Source organism: Eucalyptus grandis, chromosome 6 (assembly GCF_016545825.1).
Source record: "Eucalyptus grandis isolate ANBG69807.140 chromosome 6, ASM1654582v1, whole genome shotgun sequence".
In the NCBI taxonomy this organism is placed as follows: Eukaryota; Viridiplantae; Streptophyta; class Magnoliopsida; order Myrtales; family Myrtaceae; genus Eucalyptus; species Eucalyptus grandis.
Window position 1 is genome coordinate 42,276,939 of NC_052617.1, and position 23,151 is coordinate 42,300,089.

The 23,151-nt window shown below is 40.8% G+C and overlaps 2 protein-coding genes and 1 long non-coding RNA gene across 6 annotated transcripts; 2 read left to right on the top strand and 1 right to left on the bottom strand.

Annotated features, from left to right (window-relative positions):
• Window positions 1-1,971: 1,971 nt before the first annotated feature.
• LOC104449923 (auxin-responsive protein IAA26) lies at window positions 1,972-5,855 on the top strand. 2 transcript variants are annotated; one of them, XM_010064239.3, is made up of 7 exons: window positions 1,972-2,505; window positions 2,594-3,105; window positions 3,962-4,242; window positions 4,784-4,931; window positions 5,301-5,365; window positions 5,470-5,563; window positions 5,728-5,855. In XM_010064239.3, exons 2-6 carry the CDS (start codon window positions 2,660-2,662, stop codon window positions 5,517-5,519), a joined length of 990 nt encoding a protein of 329 aa, XP_010062541.1. In that variant the 5' UTR covers window positions 1,972-2,505; window positions 2,594-2,659; the 3' UTR covers window positions 5,520-5,563; window positions 5,728-5,855. The 2 variants fall into 2 exon arrangements, with proteins under 2 accessions (XP_010062541.1, XP_010062540.1); XM_010064238.3 differs by having other exon boundaries at window positions 5,470-5,855.
• Window positions 5,856-11,784: 5,929 nt separating this feature from the next.
• Window positions 11,785-12,556, bottom strand: LOC120294493. The gene is made up of 2 exons (XR_005551759.1): window positions 12,199-12,556; window positions 11,785-11,906 (listed from the first exon to the last, which is right to left on the bottom strand). It is a non-coding gene; the product is annotated as an uncharacterized LOC120294493 (long non-coding RNA).
• Window positions 12,557-18,072: 5,516 nt separating this feature from the next.
• LOC104449924 (protein IQ-DOMAIN 14) lies at window positions 18,073-21,293 on the top strand. Of its 3 annotated transcripts, none has more exons than XM_018876726.2 (4): window positions 18,073-18,656; window positions 18,916-19,820; window positions 20,128-20,334; window positions 20,468-21,293. In XM_018876726.2, the coding sequence occupies exons 2-4, from the start codon at window positions 19,401-19,403 to the stop codon at window positions 21,065-21,067; spliced, it is 1,227 nt and encodes a 408-aa protein (XP_018732271.2). In that variant the 5' UTR covers window positions 18,073-18,656; window positions 18,916-19,400; the 3' UTR covers window positions 21,068-21,293. The 3 variants fall into 3 exon arrangements, with proteins under 3 accessions (XP_018732271.2, XP_010062544.2, XP_010062543.2); XM_010064242.3 differs by having other exon boundaries at window positions 19,367-19,820; XM_010064241.3 differs by lacking the exon at window positions 18,073-18,656 and having other exon boundaries at window positions 18,682-19,820.
• Window positions 21,294-23,151: the final 1,858 nt, after the last annotated feature.

Below are 23,151 nucleotides of genomic sequence, written 5' to 3' on the forward strand. Positions count from 1 at the left end.
GTTCATGGATCATTCTAACAAGTGTTTCGAGAGCATTCTTCAAGAGTCTAGCATATTGTAAAAAGAGACTGCATGAAATATAAATTAACTTTTTCTACAAATATTTTTTTTTACTTCTCAATGAGTACGATCACTTTGATCCAAGAGATCTCAATGCCAATAAAATAGCACAAATCCTTTTTTAACTACTCATACATTGAAACCCAACATGTTCACTTCAGGAGAGAGCAAAATGCTATCTTTCGTCCCTTAATAGTCGCACAAATAGTGATCGCAACTCTTGCTTTCTAGGAAAAAATGGTTTAAAAATTTAAAATTTATTGTGTAGTAGCCAATTCAATTCTAAATATTTTTAATTTAACAAGAAGAAAAGGAAAGAAAATAAAATAACTAATTAGGATTTTTTTTTTTTTAATTTTGCAAAAATTGCTACATCAATAATTTCTAGACAACATTATTCAGAAAAACTACATTGGCAAATCCTTGAAAAATTTAAAATAAAAAATTAATAAATAATCAAAAGGTTTAGAACTAAGTTAGTGTAACTAAAATGTTTAAGGACTAAACTAATCACCGTATAATTGGTTTATAACGTTTTGGACCCTTGTTTTCATGTTATATCGGAATCCGAACCAAAGTTGTCTTCCATAGTCCCATAAAAAAATGGGCCTATCCATAGCCTTGGGCCCGAGGCCATGCGAAAATTGCTCCCACGGCCCGGCTCACAGGTTTTTACAGATTCAGTTCGGGCAGACTCAAGCCCATGCGAGGTTCGACCCACGCCCGTGGGCCTATGCACGAGTTCGGTGCCAACCACACAGGATCAATCGATCCGCCCATTCATCTAATTGGGAAGGTGTGCGGTGGTGGCTCAAATTGTATTCAATTGCGCCATCATGGCCTGCTTTGAATCCTCCTAGCCTAGCCGTGTAAGCGAATAGGGGCGCATCATGCGTTCACATTAGCCACATTCCGGGCATAATGGCTTTTGTGCGTAGTGGCCACACGGGACACGCCCACGCATGTGGGCAAAGATGTTCCATTTCGGTTGCCTTTTGCCTCCACGCACGAGGAGGTGATTATGCTCCTATGCCCATATTCTGTCAATCATGGCTTATAAAGTTATAGGTCGAGCATCGATCGGCTTCGTGCCAAACTAAAGTCAGAATCGAATCGAGACTAGTTTAGTTCGAGAACAAAGAGGTAGAAATCACAATATGACTAAACAAAGATTTGCGATCGAACCACGCCAAATTAAACCATTCAGTTCCTTTCGATGACAAAGCAACAACTTTATGTTACCTTAACTTAATTTCAAGCGAAAACAATGATAATTTAGTGTTAGTATTTGTTTTTGAAATATTAGTAATCATTCAAACGTCATTTTCAACGTCATTTTCGTGTAAAGAAAATGTCTTTTCGTTTTCACATCAGATAAATGCATCGTAATTCAATTTTGTTGAAAAAGCTAGAACATAAATGGCCATGTTTAGATAAGGATAAGCGCAAGTGCCAAATGCCAATGATATTTCCCAAGCGTGCTTAAGAAATCAATCCACTGACTGTTAAAAAGCACTCGTTATCTTTTTATCTTACGTGTGCGTGCTGAGTGACGTGAAGACAAAAAAGTGGTTTTTCGATTTTAGTCGATGTAAAACTCGAGTTTAAACTAGAATCAGATCCGACAAAGCCAGAATGTATACATGGCCATGATGGGTCATTGGACCTGTCGTGGCTTGAGTACAAGGTAATTTTCAGGGGAGATTGATCTGATCCCAGTACAAAAACGAGGACGATAGGGATCATGCCACCAAGATGAAAAATGTTCATCGAATGACGTCTCCTTTTTGTTCTCTTGACATGATTTGCGCATAGGACTAGACAAGGGCCCGCGCGTTTGCGCACATGTTAGTGAAATGTTTTTGCTGAACAGAACAGTATTCTCGGGGGAGACCCTGCTTGCGTGTGCTTTTGCTCTTGTCCTAGGTTCCTGTTTTTAAGGGTCCTTGGTTTAAGGGTCTCTCTCCGTGTCCCCGGTGGTTTCCATTATCATCGTCCTCATTCATCTGTACCATTTTCCCTACAACAACTCATCCAAACGGGGCAGGAACAAGGGGAATGAAACCATTTTAAGGGTGCCAACACGCCACAGGAGAGAAAAAGAGAACACTACAAAGGAAAAGCTTGATATCATTCCATTCCACCCTTCTCACTCTCTCTCTCTCTCTCACTCTAGCCCTGCTTTTGCCTTCCTGCTCTCGTGACGCCTCCTTCTCTTGGGAAGGTTTATGCCGGTCTCTATTTTAGTCCTTCAGGTTTCGAGTCTAGCGTCGTTTGGCTCTCCGTCTCTTCGAAGTGGGTGCTCCTAAGTTGTGCTTCTCGTGGCTCTCAAGGTTCAAGCTCACGCCTTTCCCTTGGATTTCCAACACTCCGAGCATTTCCATCTTGTCCAGCTTCATGCGAGGCTTGGTAGTGTGGTTCAACACTTGGGAGCTTTAACGGAAGGTACTAACGGTCTCTCGGATTGTTCACCATACCTGTGCCTATCTCTTTTCTTTTGAACAGATTATATAAAATTTCTATCTGGGTGCAGAATTTGAAGTAAAAGAGTGTTTCTTTCTGTCCACTCCCAACTGGCAAAACTCAAAACACTAAACGCATGGAGCGAGTTTCAAGAAATGGGGAGGCTTCTCAGCTGCTAGATTTCGTAGCAAAGGAGGGAGAGTGGCTCATGAAGAGACTCCAAGAGCAAAGACGTGGCCCTACTCCTCCAGAGGACAAGGCGCTGGAGCTCAAGCTCGGCCCCCCTGGTGATGAAGACCGGTCCAAGAAAGACTTCACCATGAAGTACAAATTAGAAAAGGACGAGTCTCTTCTCTCTCTTGGCTACTTCAACGGTGGAAATCAAGCTCAAGCACAGAACCTTGCTCCATATCTCCAGCTCTCACCCTCAATCTTTCGGACCCAATTGCCTGTTTTGGCAAAGGATAAATCCTCTGAAACGGTGGACTTGCAGAACAATAATGATGCTGCAGAGAAAAAGAGAGCATTTTTACCAGCTTCTGCTGCTGCAACTACAGCTGTGCCCAACAGCTCTCAGAAAAGGTACACGCAACTCACATCAGTTTTCCTTTTCCCCCTTGCCCCTCTTGCTAATTGTCTCCATTGGCCGAGCATATTCAATCACAGGACAGTGCGTTTTTATTCTATTTGTGTATGCCTTAAATAACGAAAAATAGAAAAATCAAACACTCATGACATTATGGGAAGTTAATTTTTTCTATCTATGATAGATCTACGTGATGTGGTCCATGGCTCGTGTATTGGCTTCAGGACTTTATGTTTGCTAAGTGTCTAAAGAAATTTGTTTGCCTCTATGCAAGTGTCAACTAATTTATATCTTTGCCTTTTGGAATATTAGAATTTGGAGTTTTGCTCCATTACCTGGATAGTGATGCTTTAATGCTGCATCTTTCTGCGCATTAATGCTGGCGTTTAGCTTGTTTCGGCTAAAAAGATTTTTATATCTCGGGCTTGTCGATATCCTCTTCTGATGTAAGTTTTGCCCTTTCTTTAATGACTTTGTGTCTGAGTTTTCGTGTATTTGTTTACTCACTTTCTTGGCTTTTTCCTTTGTCCCGGGACTCTTGGGGCTATTGTATGGTTGATTTTATCATTAGGACAAGTCATGAAAGGGGAGAATAAACATTTTAATAATCTGAAAAATTACTTGATCATGAGGACAGTGGTCATCTGAAGTGTTCACTACTGTATTATGGAAAAATTCTATTTGATGTTGGATGATGGATATACTTTCTTTTTCTTTGGTACTGTGACAATATAAACGCCTCAATAATTGGTACTTTGCTGGTTCAGTTTCGTCTGGTATTATCTAGACTCTGGATGCATTTTCATATTCCTACTTATGCAATTCTGTGCCCTCGTGAATGTTCCTCAATAGGACTGCTCCAGCTCCAGTTGTTGGGTGGCCGCCACTGCGAATGTTCCGGAAAAATCTCACTAGCAGCGATGGCCATGGAAAACCAGCCCCCAAGACTCATCAGAACATGCTCTCGAGCAAAATAGTCAGTGAAAAGCCTGCTGAAAGTAGTGGAAAAGGCTTGTTCGTGAAGATGAACATGGACGGTGTCCCCATTGGCCGGAAAGTGGATCTCAATGCCTATGACAGTTATGAAAAACTGTCCGCTGCTGTCGATGAACTCTTCCGAGGCCTTCTTGCAGGTTATACATTTTTGTTAATAAATAACCATGCATTGTCTTCACTTGTGTTGCTGGAAGGCACAGATTTTAATTCTTGCAGCTAAAAGTAATCGAGTATCGAGATATTATCACATCACCTGCCCATGTCTAAGTGTCGTCAGTGATGGTTCACTATAGCAAGTTTTCACAAAGTAATTACTTAGTCAGTCTAGTGATTTTCTAACCCTTTTGCAGCCATGATGAGTTGATGGTTTTACTTTTGCGAAACTATTAAGTATTCCCGGACCATATTCCCTCCTCTTGCACGATAGTGCCCCGACGATACATGTGATCAATATATATTCCTTAGGCAATTAAAAGTTTCACGTTAAGTTTATGATTGCCACATTAAGAACAGTGTGCGAAAGGAAAGATTCTTTAATCTGCAGTTTAGCTCAAGAATTATTATCAATCTCTTTGTGATTATTTCTAACACCATCTGTCATTATACCGAGGAGGCTCGACTTGTGTGTAGACTTTACTTTGCTCATGTCATGTTTTTGTCCTCTTATTCTTTGTTCAGCACAAAGAGATTCCTCTGGCTGTGATATCAAGAGCACACAGGAAGAAGAGAAGCCGATTACAGGTTTACTTGACGGAAGAGGGGAATATACTCTGGTTTATGAGGACTACGAAGGAGACAGGATGCTTGTTGGCGACGTCCCTTGGCAGTAAGCATCTCCCCACTCTTGATCTGATGCATTTGCAAAATACATACTTCCGCTTAATTTTTGTGCACTCGGTGGTTGAGCCTTTGTTTAATGGTATCATGTTTCTTAGCTGTCTTGAGAACAGCATCAGATTCTTAATCTGGTGTCGTTTTGTGTTATTATATTACGCCTACTGTCTTGGCCAGTGCAATTTGTGGGACTCAACACAGTGCGGCATGTTTGTTTGGAGCGAGAATTAAACATGAATATTCCGTGCTAACGCTGATTTGCACAAACGAATTCATTCCTGAAATGTTGCTGGGAAGTGACTGAATTTTGATTTTTTGCCTCTTTGTGCTGTGGATCTAATGTTCAAAATGTGAATGACAGTATGTTCATATCCACGGTGAAGAGGCTGCGTGTTCTGAAGAGCTCTGAGATTTCTGTGCTCAGTGGTAAGTTCATACGTCCTTCGATCAAATACTTTGGTCGTGCATAATTTATTTTACATGCTTCCACAATGGCTAAAAATCCGAAGCTGTGCAAAATGTCCTTGCAGCCGGTGGACAGAAGCAAGACAAGATGTCGTCGGATTCTGCAATGCAATGAGCGGACTCTATCCCTCGCACGAAGGAGGGATCTAGTTCAGATTGGTACTTAACATTGAACTGCATATAACGATCGATGGAGTATCATCAATATCCTTATCTTATCTTACTGCTTGTAATTCTACACTTTTTGTGAGGACGAATTCGATTGTGTCTAAACACTTCTCATGTTCCTCGGCCTCACGTAAGCAATGCAATTTTTTTTCCAGAGCCGCAAACTTGGGTGTCGCGCCCAAGGCCAGTAGATCTTTTCCCCTTCTGGAGCTGCTGCTGTGTTGGTTATGTAAAGAAGAAAATGGATTTCTCTATGGAAGGCCTAATGATGTTTTAAGAGATTTTACAATTTTTGGACTGGGGAAAAAGAATGTCATTAAGAAGTGCCAAAAGTTCACGGCATAAGATATTAGAAGTGTCAAAAGTTTTGTACCACGCTCATTTTGGGATCATTTAAGTGTTACTTTTAAAATACAATGATTACTTAAGAGTCAATTTCTATTTTATTCGTCGGAAATCTAAAGTGGCTTGGTTGTTGGTGTGCTCGATCAACAGGTTATCCCCTAAACGACTCGTTTTGCCTCAAATATGGACCCTAAATCGGACGGTCAAACATTTTCCTAATTCCCAAATGAGCTTTAATTCTCAAAAGCCACCAATTAGCAGCAACATTATTCCTATGGACACAAGTACCGTAAATTCCTCATCGAAAGATTGTCGTCTAGGGCAATAAATTATCCATTTACAGTAGATGTTGCAACGACTCTAGCTTGTCCCCATGGATCAAGGACAAAGCCTATGCAGCGAGCATGTCATACTAAGCCACCTTATTGTCTCTCCTCGCGGAGAAAGCTGAAATGCAATGTAGGCGAAGTCCAGATCCTCCCCCTTCCAGATCACAACATTCAAAATTCCACAATCAGACCATCAAGAGCATCCAATTTAAAAAACTCACCTCCCCTAGCTGACTAGAACAACAGAAATCGGTACTAGACACAAATGCACTAGAAATTTACCTCCAGCAACTTCCCTTCATCCGCAAATGGCTCAATCCACCGCCCGCCGTCTCCGATCGTCGACAGCCACCGTCAAATCTACATCGCCAGCCATCTTGAGCTCAGTGGAGCCAAAACAGAGCATAACAGAGCATAACAGAGCACACAACACGGGTCTCATGAGAAAATCCTCTCTCGACGATTTTTTAACTTTGATCGTTAGTGATCCTTCTCCGTCGCTCTCTGGACATTGCCATCGCTATCGATTGACGCCATCCGTTGTTTCCGAGTCTCGTCGGTTGTGCCTCTCTTTTCCCTTGCTTTTCTAATCCGAGTGTTCGAAGTTCCTCTCACTTGCTCGATCTTCTTCGCCAATGCTAGATTACTAGCGCTTGATGTTTTGCTTCAAACCACGACATATTTGCTTCAAAATTGTCGAACAAAGCTTGAATGCTTTAAAGCGCCACCGTTTTGTGATTAAAGGCCATGTCATTGTCCACGTGGACTTTCTTTCTTTCTTTTTTAATTAAAAAACTCATCTAAGCGTTAATATTTAATTAAAAATTCCACATAATGCTTTTAGTAGGAATTTCTCGCCCTAAGTACTCAAATGATCGTTTCTTCTTCGATTATATATTTAAGTAAGCTAACAAAAACTTTTAACATTAAAATAAGTGTCGTATGAAATTTTTGACACTTTTAATATCATTTTAATAGTAAATCCACTGAATTTCAAATGATAGGTAGAAAAAGGTTAAGGGGTCCCACATGTTTAAGTTTTCTTATAGGTTAAACGGCTAGCACGTGCTTTGAGTCAAAGGCTTTTTCCTCAATCAGTTTCTTTTTTTGACTTGGACAAGAATTAGATCTGGTTCTGCACGGGATGCATTGGATTAGACAGTTTCGCATGCCATACATAGGGATTGTCAAGAATCAAGTGAGAGGGTCAAATACCAAATTTCAAATTCCAAGTTCCTAGTTCCTGTTCCACACTTACCTGTTCCATACATTCGATGTATTGGGATGTCGGGACGAGCGACATCATTGACTCCAATATTCACATCAGAAGTACATTTTCATTATCAACTCTCTAGCTCTAATGCAAGTTTCAAGGACATTTCTTTGTAGATTAGAGAGGGTATAAATACACGTCCCATGATTTGTCTTTTCATTTATAATCCGTGCCTCCACCCTAATATACGGTAAACTTAAGCCCGCCAGCTAGACTAGGCGAAATTAAGGATTTACCAAAGTACTCGGCATATGTGAGATAATCGTTTCATTTATAGACTTAGGGTTCATTTGTTTAAAGGAAATTTGTTTCCTAAAAATCGTTTTTCGACTTTCCAATGTTTGAATAATAGAAAACTAATTGGTTTGAGTATTCTAGCACGAAGGTGATCGATTTCTTTACACCACCAAATAAATTAAAACTACTCATTTTCCTTGACAATGGGTTTTAATGAAAACTATTTTCTTTTATCGTGAAAATTTTAAAGAAACAAACACGCTTGTTTTGAGTGAAAGAATTTTCCCCCAATTAGTTTTCTGAATTTTTTTCTTTATCGTGAAGTTTACAATGAAACACACGTGTTTGTTTTGAGCAAAATAATTTTTCGCGAATTAGTTTTCTCAATATTTTCCTCTTTCATGAAGTTTTTAATCAAACAAACACATTTTTTATAGCAAAATTTTTTTTGGCGAATTAGCTTTTTAGACTTTCACGTATTTAGTTTGCTGAAAATGATTAGTCAATGGAAACCCATTTATAGTCTTAGGATATATGTATGCTTAAAATTGAGAAAATGAATTTCTTAACTTGAAAAGAATAAAATATTTTCGGAAAACATTGTTCCTGATCATGAATTTAACACATCCTTGATGGATTCATCAACGTTGATTAATCTCAAGTTGCACTATATGTTAGCGTATGAGTCCAGAGAATCTAGATATTAGAAGGGCACGAAATTTTTTTGTTGGGTACAACTAATGGGTGGGGGCCAGAGATTAGAGGGACATTTCTTTCTCCTCTCTTTCTGGACACGGCAAAGCGGGCATGATCCTCGGTCGTACACACGTAAATGGATCGGGATTGGCACAAGCGCGAGGAGTCGAACTACTCACCCGAGGGTCGAAGTTGAACAATCCATTCATCCGTCACCATCACCCTCCCCCGACCATGAATCGGTGATCAGACATTTTCATTCTCCTAATGAAGTAATCGCGAGATGGTACGCAACGGCAAGGCGTGCCTCGCGCCTAATCCGAAAGAGTCAGACTCGTACGACGGGCTGAGGCCCGGGATATATAATTGCAGAAAAGGTTGTTGGGTTATCTCGAGTCAGTCAATCCGCGCATGAACGAAGGGTCGTTTTCGACGAAAGTAGCGTATGCCTAACAAGGGGGAACAGAGGAATTCTGTCTCGGAAAGTAAGCCAGGCGTGCGTTTGGTTTCCCCCATGCGTGCTTCTCGGTTTAAGCCCAATTTCCTGTCCAGCCTCGAACCGGAGACTCTCCTCGTTTTGGCTCGGTCGCTTTCCAAGGGGAATTTAGGCTAAACACACGGACGAGTTGGCCACGCCATTCTAGCTACTTGACCATGCATTTGAATTCCCCATTTTAGATTCATCATCCCACTGTATAGCGTATTAAACAGAAAAAAAAAAAAACAAAAAAGGTATATATGGAGTGCGACTAGAGTCTAATCGAGTTAGATGGATTTGATGTAACATGGTGACCAAACTCCCCATCTCATTTTTGCTAGATCAGATATCAAGTTCAATGCGATCATAAAAATCTGAGCCATTTTTTTCCTTCCCAGCAAATAAATCAAAGAAGAGCGACGGGCATAGCTATTTTATAGATGCGTGTAGTGAAAATGGCTTATTTAACCACTTGTGTTTTCCGTCGGTACCCACTATTCCCACGTGGATGGAGGAGGTGAGGAGTTCGAAACTCTCCTTATATGGATAAAGGGGGTCTAAAAGGTTTCCTCGAGTGAGTCCACTAGGGGCCTATCAAGCTCCCTCATAGAGGAGCTCCAAAATCTAGGAATACACCTAACTAATTAGAAAAAGCAAAAAAAAAAAGACAATACTTGTTATCGAGTGTTATAGAGAAAAGGTCGTTCATAAAGGCTCTTGACTTAGTATCGAAATGAGCGATGTCGCCATGGTGTGGCGACATCAAGATGGTAGAAGTTTAGAATTCATTCGTGAAAGTGAAAACATTGCACCATTATGGCAACCGAGTTTGAAGTCGTGACCATCACCCAAAAGGAAGAGAAAAAGAAAGGAAAGAGACGTCGCACCATTGAAGCTCTCCATAGGCTCGAATTTGAACTCGTTCATCTAAAGATGGCCATCTAATCAAAATAGCTCGATTTCAGCTTAATTCGACCCTCAAGCCTAGCGAGAATTCGAGAGGCTTGGAAGATCTAATATTTGTCTACAAAGACTGCATTGGTAAGTGAAGCCCACAGATGTTTCAAAAGAGGTGGGCCGAGCCCAAGAGAACATCTATGCAACTCTTACGTTCGAATCCCTTCTTACCAAGTTTTGCCAAATTGTCAATCAGTGTATACCTTGCCTTTTCAGACCCAATATATATATATATATATATACCTTGCCTTGCTCTGTGAACTCACTTTTTTAAACAATTGTGTTCGAAAATATTACGTTTTGGGGGAAAAATAGGTAACACGGTTTGTTGTAACTTGAAAAATATAAACAGAGATAATAACACCAAAAAACGATAACAAATTAATAATAGCAACCAAGCCAATATGTATATAATCTTTACGAGTAAAGATGACTAATTACAAACTAAATATAGATTTGCAAAATGCTATGAACCCATAAAAGAATATACAAGCGGTGAAGTACAGCTAATCGAATCCCCTTATTTCACGAACTATGCCCCCCAACATACAACGCATCAAATCTCTTTGAATTAGCACTGTACAAATAGGACTGTGTATAACACTTCTTGAAATTGACATACTTGGAGAAAATTGATGTAAAAAGATGAGAGTTTTTGTTGTTGTTTGAATGGATGGTATTTCAAATCTATTTATAGAGTTTGAGAAGTTGTGTACTTAAGAGATGTATGGACTAAAGAAATACGTAAATTAAATAGATACATGAATCCAAAATATATATGAACTCAAGATATATGAATTAAATGGATTCATCAATCCAAGAGATAATAAATTCAAGAGATATATAAATCAATGAGATACGTGAACTAAAAAGACGGATCTTGTTTTGCTCACTTTCATTGATCCATTAACCATAATTACAACGCTTTGTAAACCGGTCCTAAAAAAATCTAGCATTGCTCCTAAATAAAATCTATCTCCGTCCTTCTACATACTTGGGATGTCTACATCATTTCATCTCATGCTGTTACAAGTTCTCTATAGGAATGAAATCCTCATCACGTATGAAAAAAGAAGGTGGTATATGTCAAATATAACTAATACTCTTCGGTGCACGACATGTATCCGTGCTCGTGTTCCGAATTAATAGATCATGTAATCATATTTCAATTTTGAATACGAAATTGAGTTTTGATCTCTAGAGGGTTAAGCATTAGTTAAGAATTGTACATAATAATACAAAAGGGGGAAGAGCAAAGGACAATCATACATATGCATATATATATATAAAGGTCTAGGATCTTTGCTTTTGGGTCCTTCACATTGGATTTCTTCTAAAGTCATCAGTAGAGGAATTGTGAGTGCACAAACTTGACAGAGTGAAATGGAGACATAATCATTTGAAGAACCTTCCCATGCCTCATATCACTTCATTTTTCTATCCCCTCTCAAAATTTAGCTGAAGAAATCAACACAAGAGAGTGGACTTTGGTAGGGTGAATAAAAAAATAAGATGGCGCATGCTCATCATCCCTTTGGATTTGATAAATATATTAATTAAGTAAAGACGACGCGCAATGTGTTGACTTGTGAATCACTTAAGGAGAGCGATGGGCGACACGCTTTCACATCATCAGGGAGTATCAAAAGAGGTCCTATGTCGAATCATTTCGCTTTGGCATTTCATTATCACTGGCATATTTTGGGTTCACAATATTCACAAACTTGTCATTCTCAGTCTCTATGTGTGAGGGATGCTGGGTAAAGATTAATATCTTTTAATTGAAGAAGAAGGACAAATTTATACGCAAGAAATTCCTCTTATCACATTCTTCAAGCATGTTATTGAGCAGCAATTCCCATCGAAAATACTGGTTGAAAAACAAACGTATACTGAGGAACAAAGGGAATGACAATTTGATTCAAGGTTTGAACATCTTCCAACAATTGTCTGCTTCAGTTTGATGATCAACAGATATATAGAAACTGAGGACTATCCCTCTTTTCATGCGAACATCATCTGAAGAGGAGGAGGTTGCACAGAAGAAAAGCACTCCATTAAGAGAAAATTTAAGGGCAGCTAATTAAAGAAACAGAAAGCATACGTTCCTATATATCTGAATTCACTCCACACCAGTGCCTACCCTAACCAAGGATTATCTCAACATATAAGGGCCTTCTTCAGAAACCCTAAAAACAAGGAAAGACGAGAAAAGGCCACGAAGAAGCTGAAGAGCCACATTAGAAACGGCAACAACTAATGAACGAATTAGTCGGAAAGGGAAGGGGAAAGAAAGAGCAAGAAAATAAACCTTTGGATGAGGGGGTGAGAAGAGACTACTGTACATGCGATCCCCATTGATCACATGCATTGCTGAAGCTTGAATAAGCTTGAAGAACGAACATGGTCATGCAAAAATTATTCTTTTCAGGTAATATCTGAGAAGTAATTTTTCTCTGCCTGGCTTAATCCTGTGTGCCACGTACATGGGTGTGACCCTCTATGTTATGATCCTTGGTGGAAGAAGGCACGGCCGACCAAGCGATCTACTAAGGCGTTCTCCGCCTCTGCCGCATGCGGCGACCGTTCTTGGAAGCAAGATCCATCACCATGATGGGTGTCAGCCATTTTGTGTGCCGCGTGTGTGTGAGAGAGAGAGAGAGAGAGAAAGAGAGAGAGGGAGGTATTATTGTTCTAGCTTGCTCTCCATATAAGTAGAAAAGGGGAGGTACTTTGCTATTTTCTTTCCATCCCACATTTGTACGATCAACACAACTAGATGCCCCATGCATTAGTAAACATACAAAATTCAAAATAGTGTTGATTGACGACTTTAAGTTCGCACATGCGTGTCGGCTGGTAATCGATTCGAGCAAAAAATTAATCAAGAATTTCATTGACAAGATGAGTATCAATACGCTATAATAGCCCTAAACATGTTCACTTTCATAACTTAAAGATAAAACTTCCCCGGACAAAGTCAAACGCGTCGCCCACTTTTGACTCGGCCAAACCAAAATGTTGTGGGCGTAGCATTCGACTCTGCATATGACATTTAGAGCCCCAACAGCAAGTGGACGTGATAAGGACGCATCGTAAAATGTTCGAAAAGGTTTCAATGACGAATTCATTTCGAGTTGGACTAACTCCTGATGGGAGAACAAGAAGGCAACAAAGTCGGGGGCACTTCCATCTCTTCTTTTTCTTGTTGGAGAGCACTTTCTTCTTTGGTCAAGAAATGATCAATATGTCATGCCTTTATTCCTTTGCATGTAGACTTTTCTGTACAATTGCTCAATGAATGTACATGATAAAGAGCGCGATATTAAAATTAAATAACAAAAAGCTCTTATTTTTGAAATCTTCGATTTGAATCCGTCTACGCTCTCAAAGGATACCCACAATGGAATGTACCCCTAGTGTCTCATATAATTACTGTGCTAACTAGTTCATTAAGCCATCCCATTACAGGTTTCCCCTCATGCACCATATATCCCATCCGAATTCCAAAATTAAACAAACAAAAGTACAGATGCTTAGGTAAAGACCGAGCTTATGACAAATCGTGTTCCTCGTATTATCAAATGCAAACTGATTTCTTGTTTAGATCGCCTACTCGGGCGTTTGCTTGAGTAATTACCAGCTTCGTAAGATTAACCGGAGTTGCATAAGCTCAGATTGATTATCTGCAAAGCTCTTCAGGCCCGGTTTCACGTCCCAAAAAAAGTTCATTCAATTCATAACAATTCAAAAAAGAAAAAGTTCTGATGGGTCGTTGGGGGATTTTTAGAATCTGACCTGTTTTCAAAGTAATCATCACTTTGTGCTGAGTTGGGCTCTGGACCTACCAAGGACTAAAATCAAGCCTATGAAATTTGTGGACCGGTTCCAAGGCAGTCATGCCTGAGATTTCTTCTATTACTGTGATAGGAAAGCAATTAGTTCGGTAACCGCCCACTAATAATTGCTTTCAAAAAGTAAAAATTGAAAACCGCTTGTTAGTTCTATGGACCTATTGGAAATGAGGGTCCATGGAACTAGTCTAACAAGAACGAATAAAGCTAAATGTTTCTAATGTGTATTGTATGGATGCCCTTTTGAGCATGTGATCTTAATGAAAGTGATGATGTAGAAGGGACTCTTGTATTGGAGTAAGAGCGTGCTTAGGGAATCTACCCCCAAAATTGAAATCCTTATCGTGAGATTATGCTAAAATTTTGGACCATGGATATTAGCACAAAGGCATTGAAGAAACAGGCAAGCGAAAATTGGGTTCAACAAAGAGGACGATAAAGATAGTGAAGATGGGTCTCAATTTAGATAGGCAAAAGAAAGCATCGATGTTCTCATTAAGACATCAAAGAAGCAAATTTACTATTAGGGACTTTGAAATTGATAGAAAACCTTAACAATATATGATGGCTAGGCAGTGATGTGTAGGGAGGAGGGATGGCAGTTCATCCGCACTTTGGTCCTTGGATATGCGTGGGAGGGGGCACATCTTTTGTCCCATATCAGCAGGGGAGGGAATCCTAAATTGGCTTATAAAGTTTAGGGTTCTCTATCTGTACATATCCGTTTTCTAGACGAAGCCTAAAAGAACAAAACCGCGAGGACCCAGTGAGGTCCAAAATGGACAATATATGTACAGTGGTGGACTTAGGGTGTTACAGGTAGTATCAAAGTTAACTCTCGACCACGTGTGAGGCCACAACGAGGACGTTGTGCTCCTAAGGAGTGGAAAATATGACAACCCAAGCTACATATGCATTTTCTAGGCGAAGCCCAGAGGAACAAAATCGTGAGGGCCTAGTGGAGTCCAAATTGAACAATATGTGCACAATGGCAGACCCAGGACGTTACACAATACTTATTAGAAAAAAGGCAGAAAGAACGGGAAGGTTTTTTCAAAGTTGCAGAAATCATTCATCAATATTTATAGGTGGGTGATTAGGCGATTCCACCCTTGGAACTAGGAACAGAACCAATCCCCATGGAAACCACTGGTTCTAGGCTAATTGTTCCTAATTCTTTATCACACCCCTAATGTAGTCATAGATGAATAGGATGATCCCACGCTTCTTTGCTCATTTAATGTGTAAATTGCAACAGAAAAATTATTTTAAAAAGGTAATTAATATATTACATTTGTAAAATTCAATTATGAGTCTTTCAATTGTGACAAATGAGTCATAAACATTTTCATGTTTCGCCAATTGAGTCATTTCGGTTAATTTTAATTAAAAATTGCTGAAGTTAACATTTTTTTCTTATAAGAATTCAATTTTTACACTTTTTTTCTTTCCATCCCTTTTTTTTTTCTATCAAGTCCAGCAAGGGTCACCGATGATCCTCATGGGTCATGGGCAAGGGCCGTAGTGCCAGCAAGGGTTGGGCAGTCCTTGCTTGTGACTAACAAGGGTTGGCTAGCACCTCTCGCCAAGCTTGGAAGAAACAAAAATGAAAAGAAAGAAAGAAAAAAAAAACCCAAAAAATTACTAAAATTTAGAAATTTTAAAAAATATAAAATTTGTGTACGTCAATACCAATAATGCCACGTAAAACGGTTGGTATTTACGTCAACAATTTCTAGCTAAAAAGTGGTTGGATAAACTTAATTGATAAAATGTAAAAAGATTTAAGACTTAATTGGCACATTTAAAAAATTTAGGATTGTATTAGTATAAGTGCAATAAATTTAGAACTCTATATGGAAGCCTCACAACTAGGTGCCCCAAAAAGTTGCCCAATTTAACTGTGAACCATATAGTTGATCTTAATTAGGTTTATTATACTAGAGACCTAACTTTTTTTCTAAAAAGAAAGGACAATAATCAATTGGGGCCACATTTTTTGCACTTCATCTTTGACTTATACACTCCCCAAAACAGTATTTCCACTATACACTCCTTGAAACACCGTTTTACAGGGCGTGTATAAGACAGAGGGAATAGAAAGGGCATGGCCCTAATTAACTTTTCATTTTTTTTTTCGGTTCTTTTAATTGCTCATAAATTTGCTCTGCCTACTTAGCCCCCGAAAAAATGGGGGAAAGAAAGCATCGCCACTAGACTTACAAGCCAGACTATTGAAAATTTGTTGTTTGAAGTAGAACGTGAAATTTTCCATAGGGTTTAGGGGTTTTACGAGGGTCAACTCACAAATTGAATTGAAGAACCCCACCAATTTTAAGCTATATGACTACTTATCTGTGGTTTTTTTCCGTTCGAGAATAATTAAGCTTTTAGCTAGCAGCTAGCTAAGTTGAAATGAGGAGCTTTAGGCCTGCTCTGTGCTGGGCCAAGTGAGCAATCCAAGTCCAATCATTTTTGCTGCCCTGGATATAGGTCTTGCGGTTCAACTGCTCGTAATACTTCAACGGGTACTCACGAGTGGTATTTCAAATTTCAAACCACAACCCATTATTTCGATTCGAAAAACTTGAAGCCGAAATCAAACCATTGAAACAAGGACAAACCTGAGCCAAATCGATGATCTTAATTCACTCATTTTGATCTTTCTTAAGTACTTGGATTGACCCGATATTTAAATCAGTCTTGATTTTATTAGCCTAATTGATAGCTTCATCCTTACCCCTTTTCACACAGTATAGTAATCACAGTCGAGTGAATTCACCGTGAAACACCATTGGTGTTTGATACGGTGTTATAGGGAAAGAAAAGATATAGATATAGTTAATCAAACAACGCTCAAGATTTAGAGCTACGAGCACAGATGAGAGTGAGATCATGATAATCTCCAAGGCATTTTTACTTTTGTCTATGTTTTAAGCATGTTGATTTAACATTAAACTTGATAAAATGAGCGTGAGTTTTAAGATGACATGTTAGTTCTATTACTGCGTCAGATTACATTGTCCCCCACGAGAATTGTCCCATCTTCATATCATCCAACTTCTTCCAAATATGTAAGTCAACAATTCGAGAGATTGAAGAGCAATGAAATTTCACAGAAAGGCCAGGTTCTCGGGCTTCACATTAAAGTCGAGGAATGATTAATTGACAGTCCTTGCAGTTTTGACAATTCTTGGAGCCTGCATCAGCTAATTGGTAGTTCGCTGTATTTGGATACTCAATGGATCCAAGAGGGGCCATATGGTGGAATGGAGACAGGCAACGAAGCACATAACCTTGCAACTGCGAGATTGGGAATCGCTAGGTAGACTCAAGAACGCCGGCAAGATGGGTTTTCGTCGCAGCGAGACGATGAACCAGGCACTTGTGGCAAAAACTTAGCTGGCAAATCTACTCTTGTTAGGAGAGATAATTGATGTATGTGCTCTGAAGTGCATACTTTATTGGCAATTTTTATTTTAGTTAAGACTCAATTGGTAAATTTGAGAGGTTTATAACTGAAATGATAAAAGTACGATAAATATAAGACTTTTTAGACAATTTTCTCATGTCCTATTATGATCTTTCGATTGCCTTTTCTTTTAGTACCAATTACTTATCTTCGTCATGAGCTACTTTTTCATGTGTTTACCATGGGTGAGGATATTTCAAGCCTAAATTGCCTTGGGCATGATTTCTCAATCCAAGCTTCAAAATCTTTTCATTCATCCAACAACGAAAACATATTATCTCATAAATAATTATTTCAAGATCCCCATATATACGAAATCAATTCCTCATTAACGCAAGGACCCTAAAATTGACATTTTGTGATCGGAAGGGGCAGCTGTCTCCCATCTCAGGGCACTGGTGGATTAGATCCATATACAATATTTAAGCTAAGGATACTTTTTAAAAGATCTACAATATTTTTCACATCATGTCATGCGTATCAGTTTCATTTATTTTCCCTCGTATATTTCCCCACGTTGATGGAGTTAAAGCTAAGCATATGTGGGTGGGTCCGATTCCTCCATAAAGATTCCCCCCTATCGATCTGTCATCACCAGCATCACAATTATCAGCCACGGGTTGCTTCATAAAGTCTTGAAAATGAAATCGAACCCCTTTGCTGTCACACCCATTTAAAGCTTTCCTCGAACCTTATAAAAAAACAAGAACAGTTCCAAACAATAGTAGCTTTGACAAGCTAAAATAATGTCACCAGCATCTGTCAATTTCTCATCCATCACCCTCATCACAACTAATTACCAACTAACGTTTCATTATCAATCCTCAAGACATTGAATGTTGGGGGTGGAGAAAATAATGTCCCGCATCTTCCCAAATTGGGGAATTGGGGGGAGGGTCTGGCTCTCTGGTCATATCTTTCTTTGCCACAGGCGGTGGGAAGAAGAATCTCCTGACTCAGATTTTCTCTCTTTGGCAGAGAAAATCGCACTGAGCGAGCGAATCGTGGAGATAAAAGAAAAGGAGAAAATGGGGTCGAAATTTACGGGAGCCGAAAGATTTCCCACGAACCCCCAGCAAAGGGAAAGGAGGCCCTTCAGCTTTTGACTCTCGATTTTAGGGGGACCAAGAGCATCCTTAAAAAGGAAGCCCTTTTCGTTGTCCTTTCATTAATCGTCTTTCACAGAGCGAGAGATTTAAAAAGGGGTCTTGCAACGCAACCTGGGTTTAAGGAGAGAGTCTCTTGCTCGTGAAAATTGGAAATTGCCAGAGGAACTGGAGTGAATATCTGCGTTGTGGCGCGTACACGTTGCTCCAGAAAGTGTGTGTGAGAGAATATTTCAGGAGTGAGCAGAGTGGCCGTCTCCCACCGTGGGTGGGGTTTGGGCATTTGGCAGCTTGAGCGTGAAGCTTTTTTTGAATTTGAGAAAGCACTTCGCTTTGGGTAACTCTCTCTCTCTCTCTCTCTCCCTCTCTCTCTCTGGGGATACAATTATAACACCTTTCCACACAAAAACTTTTTCCTCACTTTTTCATGCTTTGGCTCTAAACCCTTGTTCGCGCACTTCGATTGAGAGTTCAGCGGATTTACTTTTGCCTTTCCGCTCATGATTTGTTTCTTTTGAAACGGCTAATGAAATAATTCTTTAATGGGTGTTGAGCCCCTGTGTCTTTCTGTGACATCTTTTTGTCTTGTAATGCAGTCCTTCACGAGGTTGTGTCAGAAATCCCCCCTTTTCAAACAAACAAAAACTATTCCTCTCCCCCCTCCTCTCTCTCTCTCTCTCTCTCTCTCTCTCTCTCTCCCTCTTCTTTTCAAAATGGGAAAAGAAAACAAATTGATTATTTGAAGCAGAAATCTCGATTCCCATTTCTTAATGATTTGCTCCACTCTGCTTCTTCTCTCTCTCTTCTCCCTCACTTCTCCTCTCGCAACTTGTCCATCGCTTCTCAACATCCCAACACTTTGCGACCCCAACCGTCTCTCTCGCTCTCGACCCATTGAGTTCTTCTCTTTTCTTGCACCGACCCACATTTCAAAATCGTTTCTTTCCCCCACGTTCCCTCCACTTTTATCCTTCCCTCCCGAATTATCTCAAGAACCGTTTCTTCTTCATATGTTGTGATTATCTCGCCCGTTGCTGCTGCTTTTAGCTCGACCCAATTCGATTTCTTGCTTCAAGAGAAGATGGGTAGAGCCGCGAGATGGTTCAAGGGCTTGCTGGGGATGAAGAGAGACAAGGACCAGAGCAACCACAGCACTTCGAGCTCGGTCTCCGGCGACAACAAGAAGGACAAGCGGAGGTGGAGCATCGGCAGGTCCGCCCGGGATCCCGGTAAAGTCCCAGCGGCGGACGCCAGCGTGACCGGCGCCGCCGGGGACGCCTCGTGGCTCCGGTCGTACATCGCGGAGTCGGAGAAGGAGCAGAACAAGCACGCGATAGCCGTCGCGGCGGCCACCGCAGCAGCTGCCGACGCGGCGGTGGCGGCGGCGCAGGCGGCGGTGGCGGTGGTGAGGCTGACGAGCCAGGGCAGGGGAGCCCTGTTCGGGGGCGGGAGGGAGCAATGGGCCTCCGTCAAGATTCAGACCGTCTTTCGAGGCTACTTGGTAAGCACAAGAATTGCTACCGAAAGATACGAATTTCACATGACATGAACATGGCGATTTAATTTGAATTCGTATTGTTTAAATCTGACGTGAATTGACTGAAATCGATACATTTTTTGTGAGAAATAGTTTATTCATTCGCACTTATCAAGACTTGACTTGGGTAACGACAGCCAGGATGGTCGATGTTTGAATAAGTCTTCATCGTTTGAATTTGCGCGCTTCTCTGTTATCCGTCCCCGATGCGTCTGATGATTTGTTCCTGAGTGAGCGTGACGTGATGATGATCTTGGTCTGATTGGTTTAGGCCCGAAAAGCTCTGCGAGCATTGAAGGGACTGGTGAAGTTACAGGCGCTTGTGAGAGGTTATCTGGTAAGGAAGAGAGCCGCTGCGACTTTGCTAAGCATGCAAGCCCTCATAAGAGCTCAGGCTAATGTGAGGTCTCACCGAGCTCGCCGTTCCGTCAACAAAGAGAACCGGTCCTATTTCGAAAACCGCCCTAGAAGATCCATTGTAAGAAACCGGTCTACTTCTTCAAATTGCTTTAAACGATATTCGTTCTTTGGATTGCTTTCGATAATTTAAGTTGCTACATTGGTTGTGGATGCATCCGGTGGTCTTATTTATGGTGTTTGATGAACTGCAGGAGAGATTTGAGGAACCGAGGAGTGAGTTCCACAGCAAGAGGCTATCCGCTTTGTACGAAACTCCGGTGAATCCCTTCGACGAGAGCCCGAAGATCGTCGAGATCGACACGTGCAAGCCGAGGTCTCGGTCACGCCGAATGAACAGCGTCCTTACGGAGTATGGAGAAGATTTTTCCTACCATGCTGTCTCGTCCCCGCTCCCCTGTCCCGGCCCTGCCCCCGCCCGCCTCTCGATCCCCGATTGCCGCCACATGCAAGACTTCGATTGGTGCTTCGCTGGGGACGAGTGCAGATTCTCGACCGCTCAGAGCACGCCCCGGTTAGCCAATTCTCTGGGGTACTTCGCGCCGGCGACCCCCGCGAAGAGCGTGTGCGGGGACCACTTCTTCCGCCCCTACGGCAGCGGATTCCCCAGCTACATGGCGAACACGCAGTCGTTCAATGCCAAGTTGCGGTCGCATAGCGCCCCGAAGCAGAGGCCCGAGCCGGGGTCCAAGAAGAGGCTCTCGCTAAACGAGATCATGGCATCGAGAAACAGCATGAGCGGGGTTAGGATGCAGAGGTCTTGCTCTCACCTTCAAGAAGTTTTGAACGGTTGAGATTCGAGAAAAACTTTCGTATGCATTAGTGAAGAAGTTAGGAGTAGTCGTTATTTTTTTTTCTCTTTTAAGGGTCGTTGAACGGGAAACAGAGCTTCTATCTCAGAGCTTCATGAGGCTTGCCACTTTGATGCGAAACGAAAGAATAGGATGAGAGCCAGAGTGCTTGTGTAAATTGTCCTCGACAGTTTGTTTTCTTGTGTGAAAAATTGGCTGCTTACAGGTTTACTGTAATGAAAGTGCATGGAAAAGGATAAAAATCTCTTGGCCATAATTTATGTTTCGAAGAACAGCGTGTCCAAGGGGTCATCGTCGTGCTGCCTTTGCATGTGGATTTCCTTTCTATTTCAGCCTAACAAAGCAAAAGTTGCAGTCGCCACCTTTCGAAAGGGGGTCACGACCGGAAGTTCCCATGTGAAGGGATCGCTCGTAGTCAATAATCAATGTCCTCCCTTTCTGGTTAAAACTTCAAAAGGCGACGAAAAAAAGGCTGTCCTTGAAACCAGTTGGTGAGCAAAGTCCTTCGGCTGTTAATAGGCAAACCATGTTAAAAGCACCCGTCAATTGTCAACATGGCTATCCATGTGAAAGAGAGAGAGAGAGAGAGAGAGAGAGAGAGATTCGTTCTCAAAAGGAAAGACGAAAGCTTTATGCTTTATCTGGAACACGTCACCTTTTCCATATTTTCTCTGTTCTTACCTTTGTAGGGCAATTGGGGTAAATTTTTTATTTTACCTCGTTCCTTTCCAAGCTTTATGGATGCATAAAGTACCATGAATCAATGGAAAGTTGACACTTCATTTGCAATTAGACCATTGGACATACCGACATGATCCTATGGACATCGGCTCCATAAGAGTGGCAAAAACAATCTTCTACCATGCATGTTAATGATCGAAAATGTTAAGCACCTTCTAGCAGCATATAAAAACTTCCATTGCATATCCTAAGCACCTTCTAACAGCATTAGAAAAACTTTAATTTCATATCCAAATCATTTAGCTAAAAGTTCTTCATTCAACTTGAGTTTAAAATCACAACATCGTCTACGTTTTTAAAAGTCAAACCTTCTTCAAGTAAAAAAAGTATTAGAGGCTTGCATCCTGATGATATTGCATTTTTTTTTTTCCTGTGACAATAACTATTCTATTAAAAATTCTCTCGAGTTTCTTATTAAACTAAAAGATTTTGACATGCAGGTTGATCGATATAACAAGATTATGTAAACATGATATCCCAACTTTAGGGTTTTAGTAAACATTCTTAAAGTCCAAATCTATTCGAGACGCGTGATATAAATGAACGAGCCCACTTTGATTTCCAATTGTGGTGGGGGAAAAGAAGAAGGGAGGAGATGATGATGATGAACAGAAGCTCTGTTTAGCAATCTAAGCACATAGCTGCAGACCCATTCTTGTAGCTGTCCCGGGCAGGGGGCAGAGGGACAAATGAATGTCGAGGGTTCTCATCAGCAATGATTAGCGGGGATTCGACATGATTGATGGGCACGTCGTGGGCAAGCAGCAGCTTGCATCGATCTCACGCCTCCTCACGTGCTTCCTGGGTAAAAAAAAAAGGGGGAGGACGTCATTCTTGTGAGGGGCAGTTTCGGTATTTGGGCTGCCCCTTTTTTATTATTTTTAATCTTTTTGGACTAATTATTATTTGGATTTTTGTTTTTACCTTGGCCCCATGCCTAATCGGCTGCGCACCTGCTGCAGCGAAGTAGATAAGGTTCCTGGCTTAATGACAGTTCGGACCCCCGGTCATTCAAGGTTAATTTTTTTGTCTTTTTTTATTAGAAAGTTTACCCTTCCTTTTTGAAAACCAGGGGGACCATTTTAAAAGCAGGCTTGCGGTTCACTCTTCTTTTGTCTACGAAATGCCAGTCATCTTTGTCCAATCGGTACCATCGAACATGTTGCAAACGCTGGAAACATTGAACAAAATAAAATATGGCAAAGACTTTAGTTCCTTTGATGTGACGTGCGCAACTCAAACTTATAATGTCGGTCCATCATTTATATTAACTCTTATCCTCTTGAAAACTGTAATGTCGGTTCATCATTTCCATCCTCCCTCCC

Coding starts and splice junctions, on each gene's coding strand:
- LOC104449923 (XM_010064238.3), top strand. CDS start 2,660: ATGGAGCGAGTTTCAAGAAATGGGGAGGCTTCTCAGCTGCTAGATTTC. Junction 4,932..5,300: donor GTTGGCGACGTCCCTTGGCA/GTAAGCATCTCC, acceptor TGTGAATGACAG/TATGTTCATATCCACGGTGA. Junction 5,366..5,469: donor TGAGATTTCTGTGCTCAGTG/GTAAGTTCATAC, acceptor ATGTCCTTGCAG/CCGGTGGACAGAAGCAAGAC.
- LOC104449924 (XM_018876726.2), top strand. CDS start 19,401: ATGGGTAGAGCCGCGAGATGGTTCAAGGGCTTGCTGGGGATGAAGAGA. Junction 19,821..20,127: donor CCGTCTTTCGAGGCTACTTG/GTAAGCACAAGA, acceptor TGATTGGTTTAG/GCCCGAAAAGCTCTGCGAGC. Junction 20,335..20,467: donor ACCGCCCTAGAAGATCCATT/GTAAGAAACCGG, acceptor GATGAACTGCAG/GAGAGATTTGAGGAACCGAG.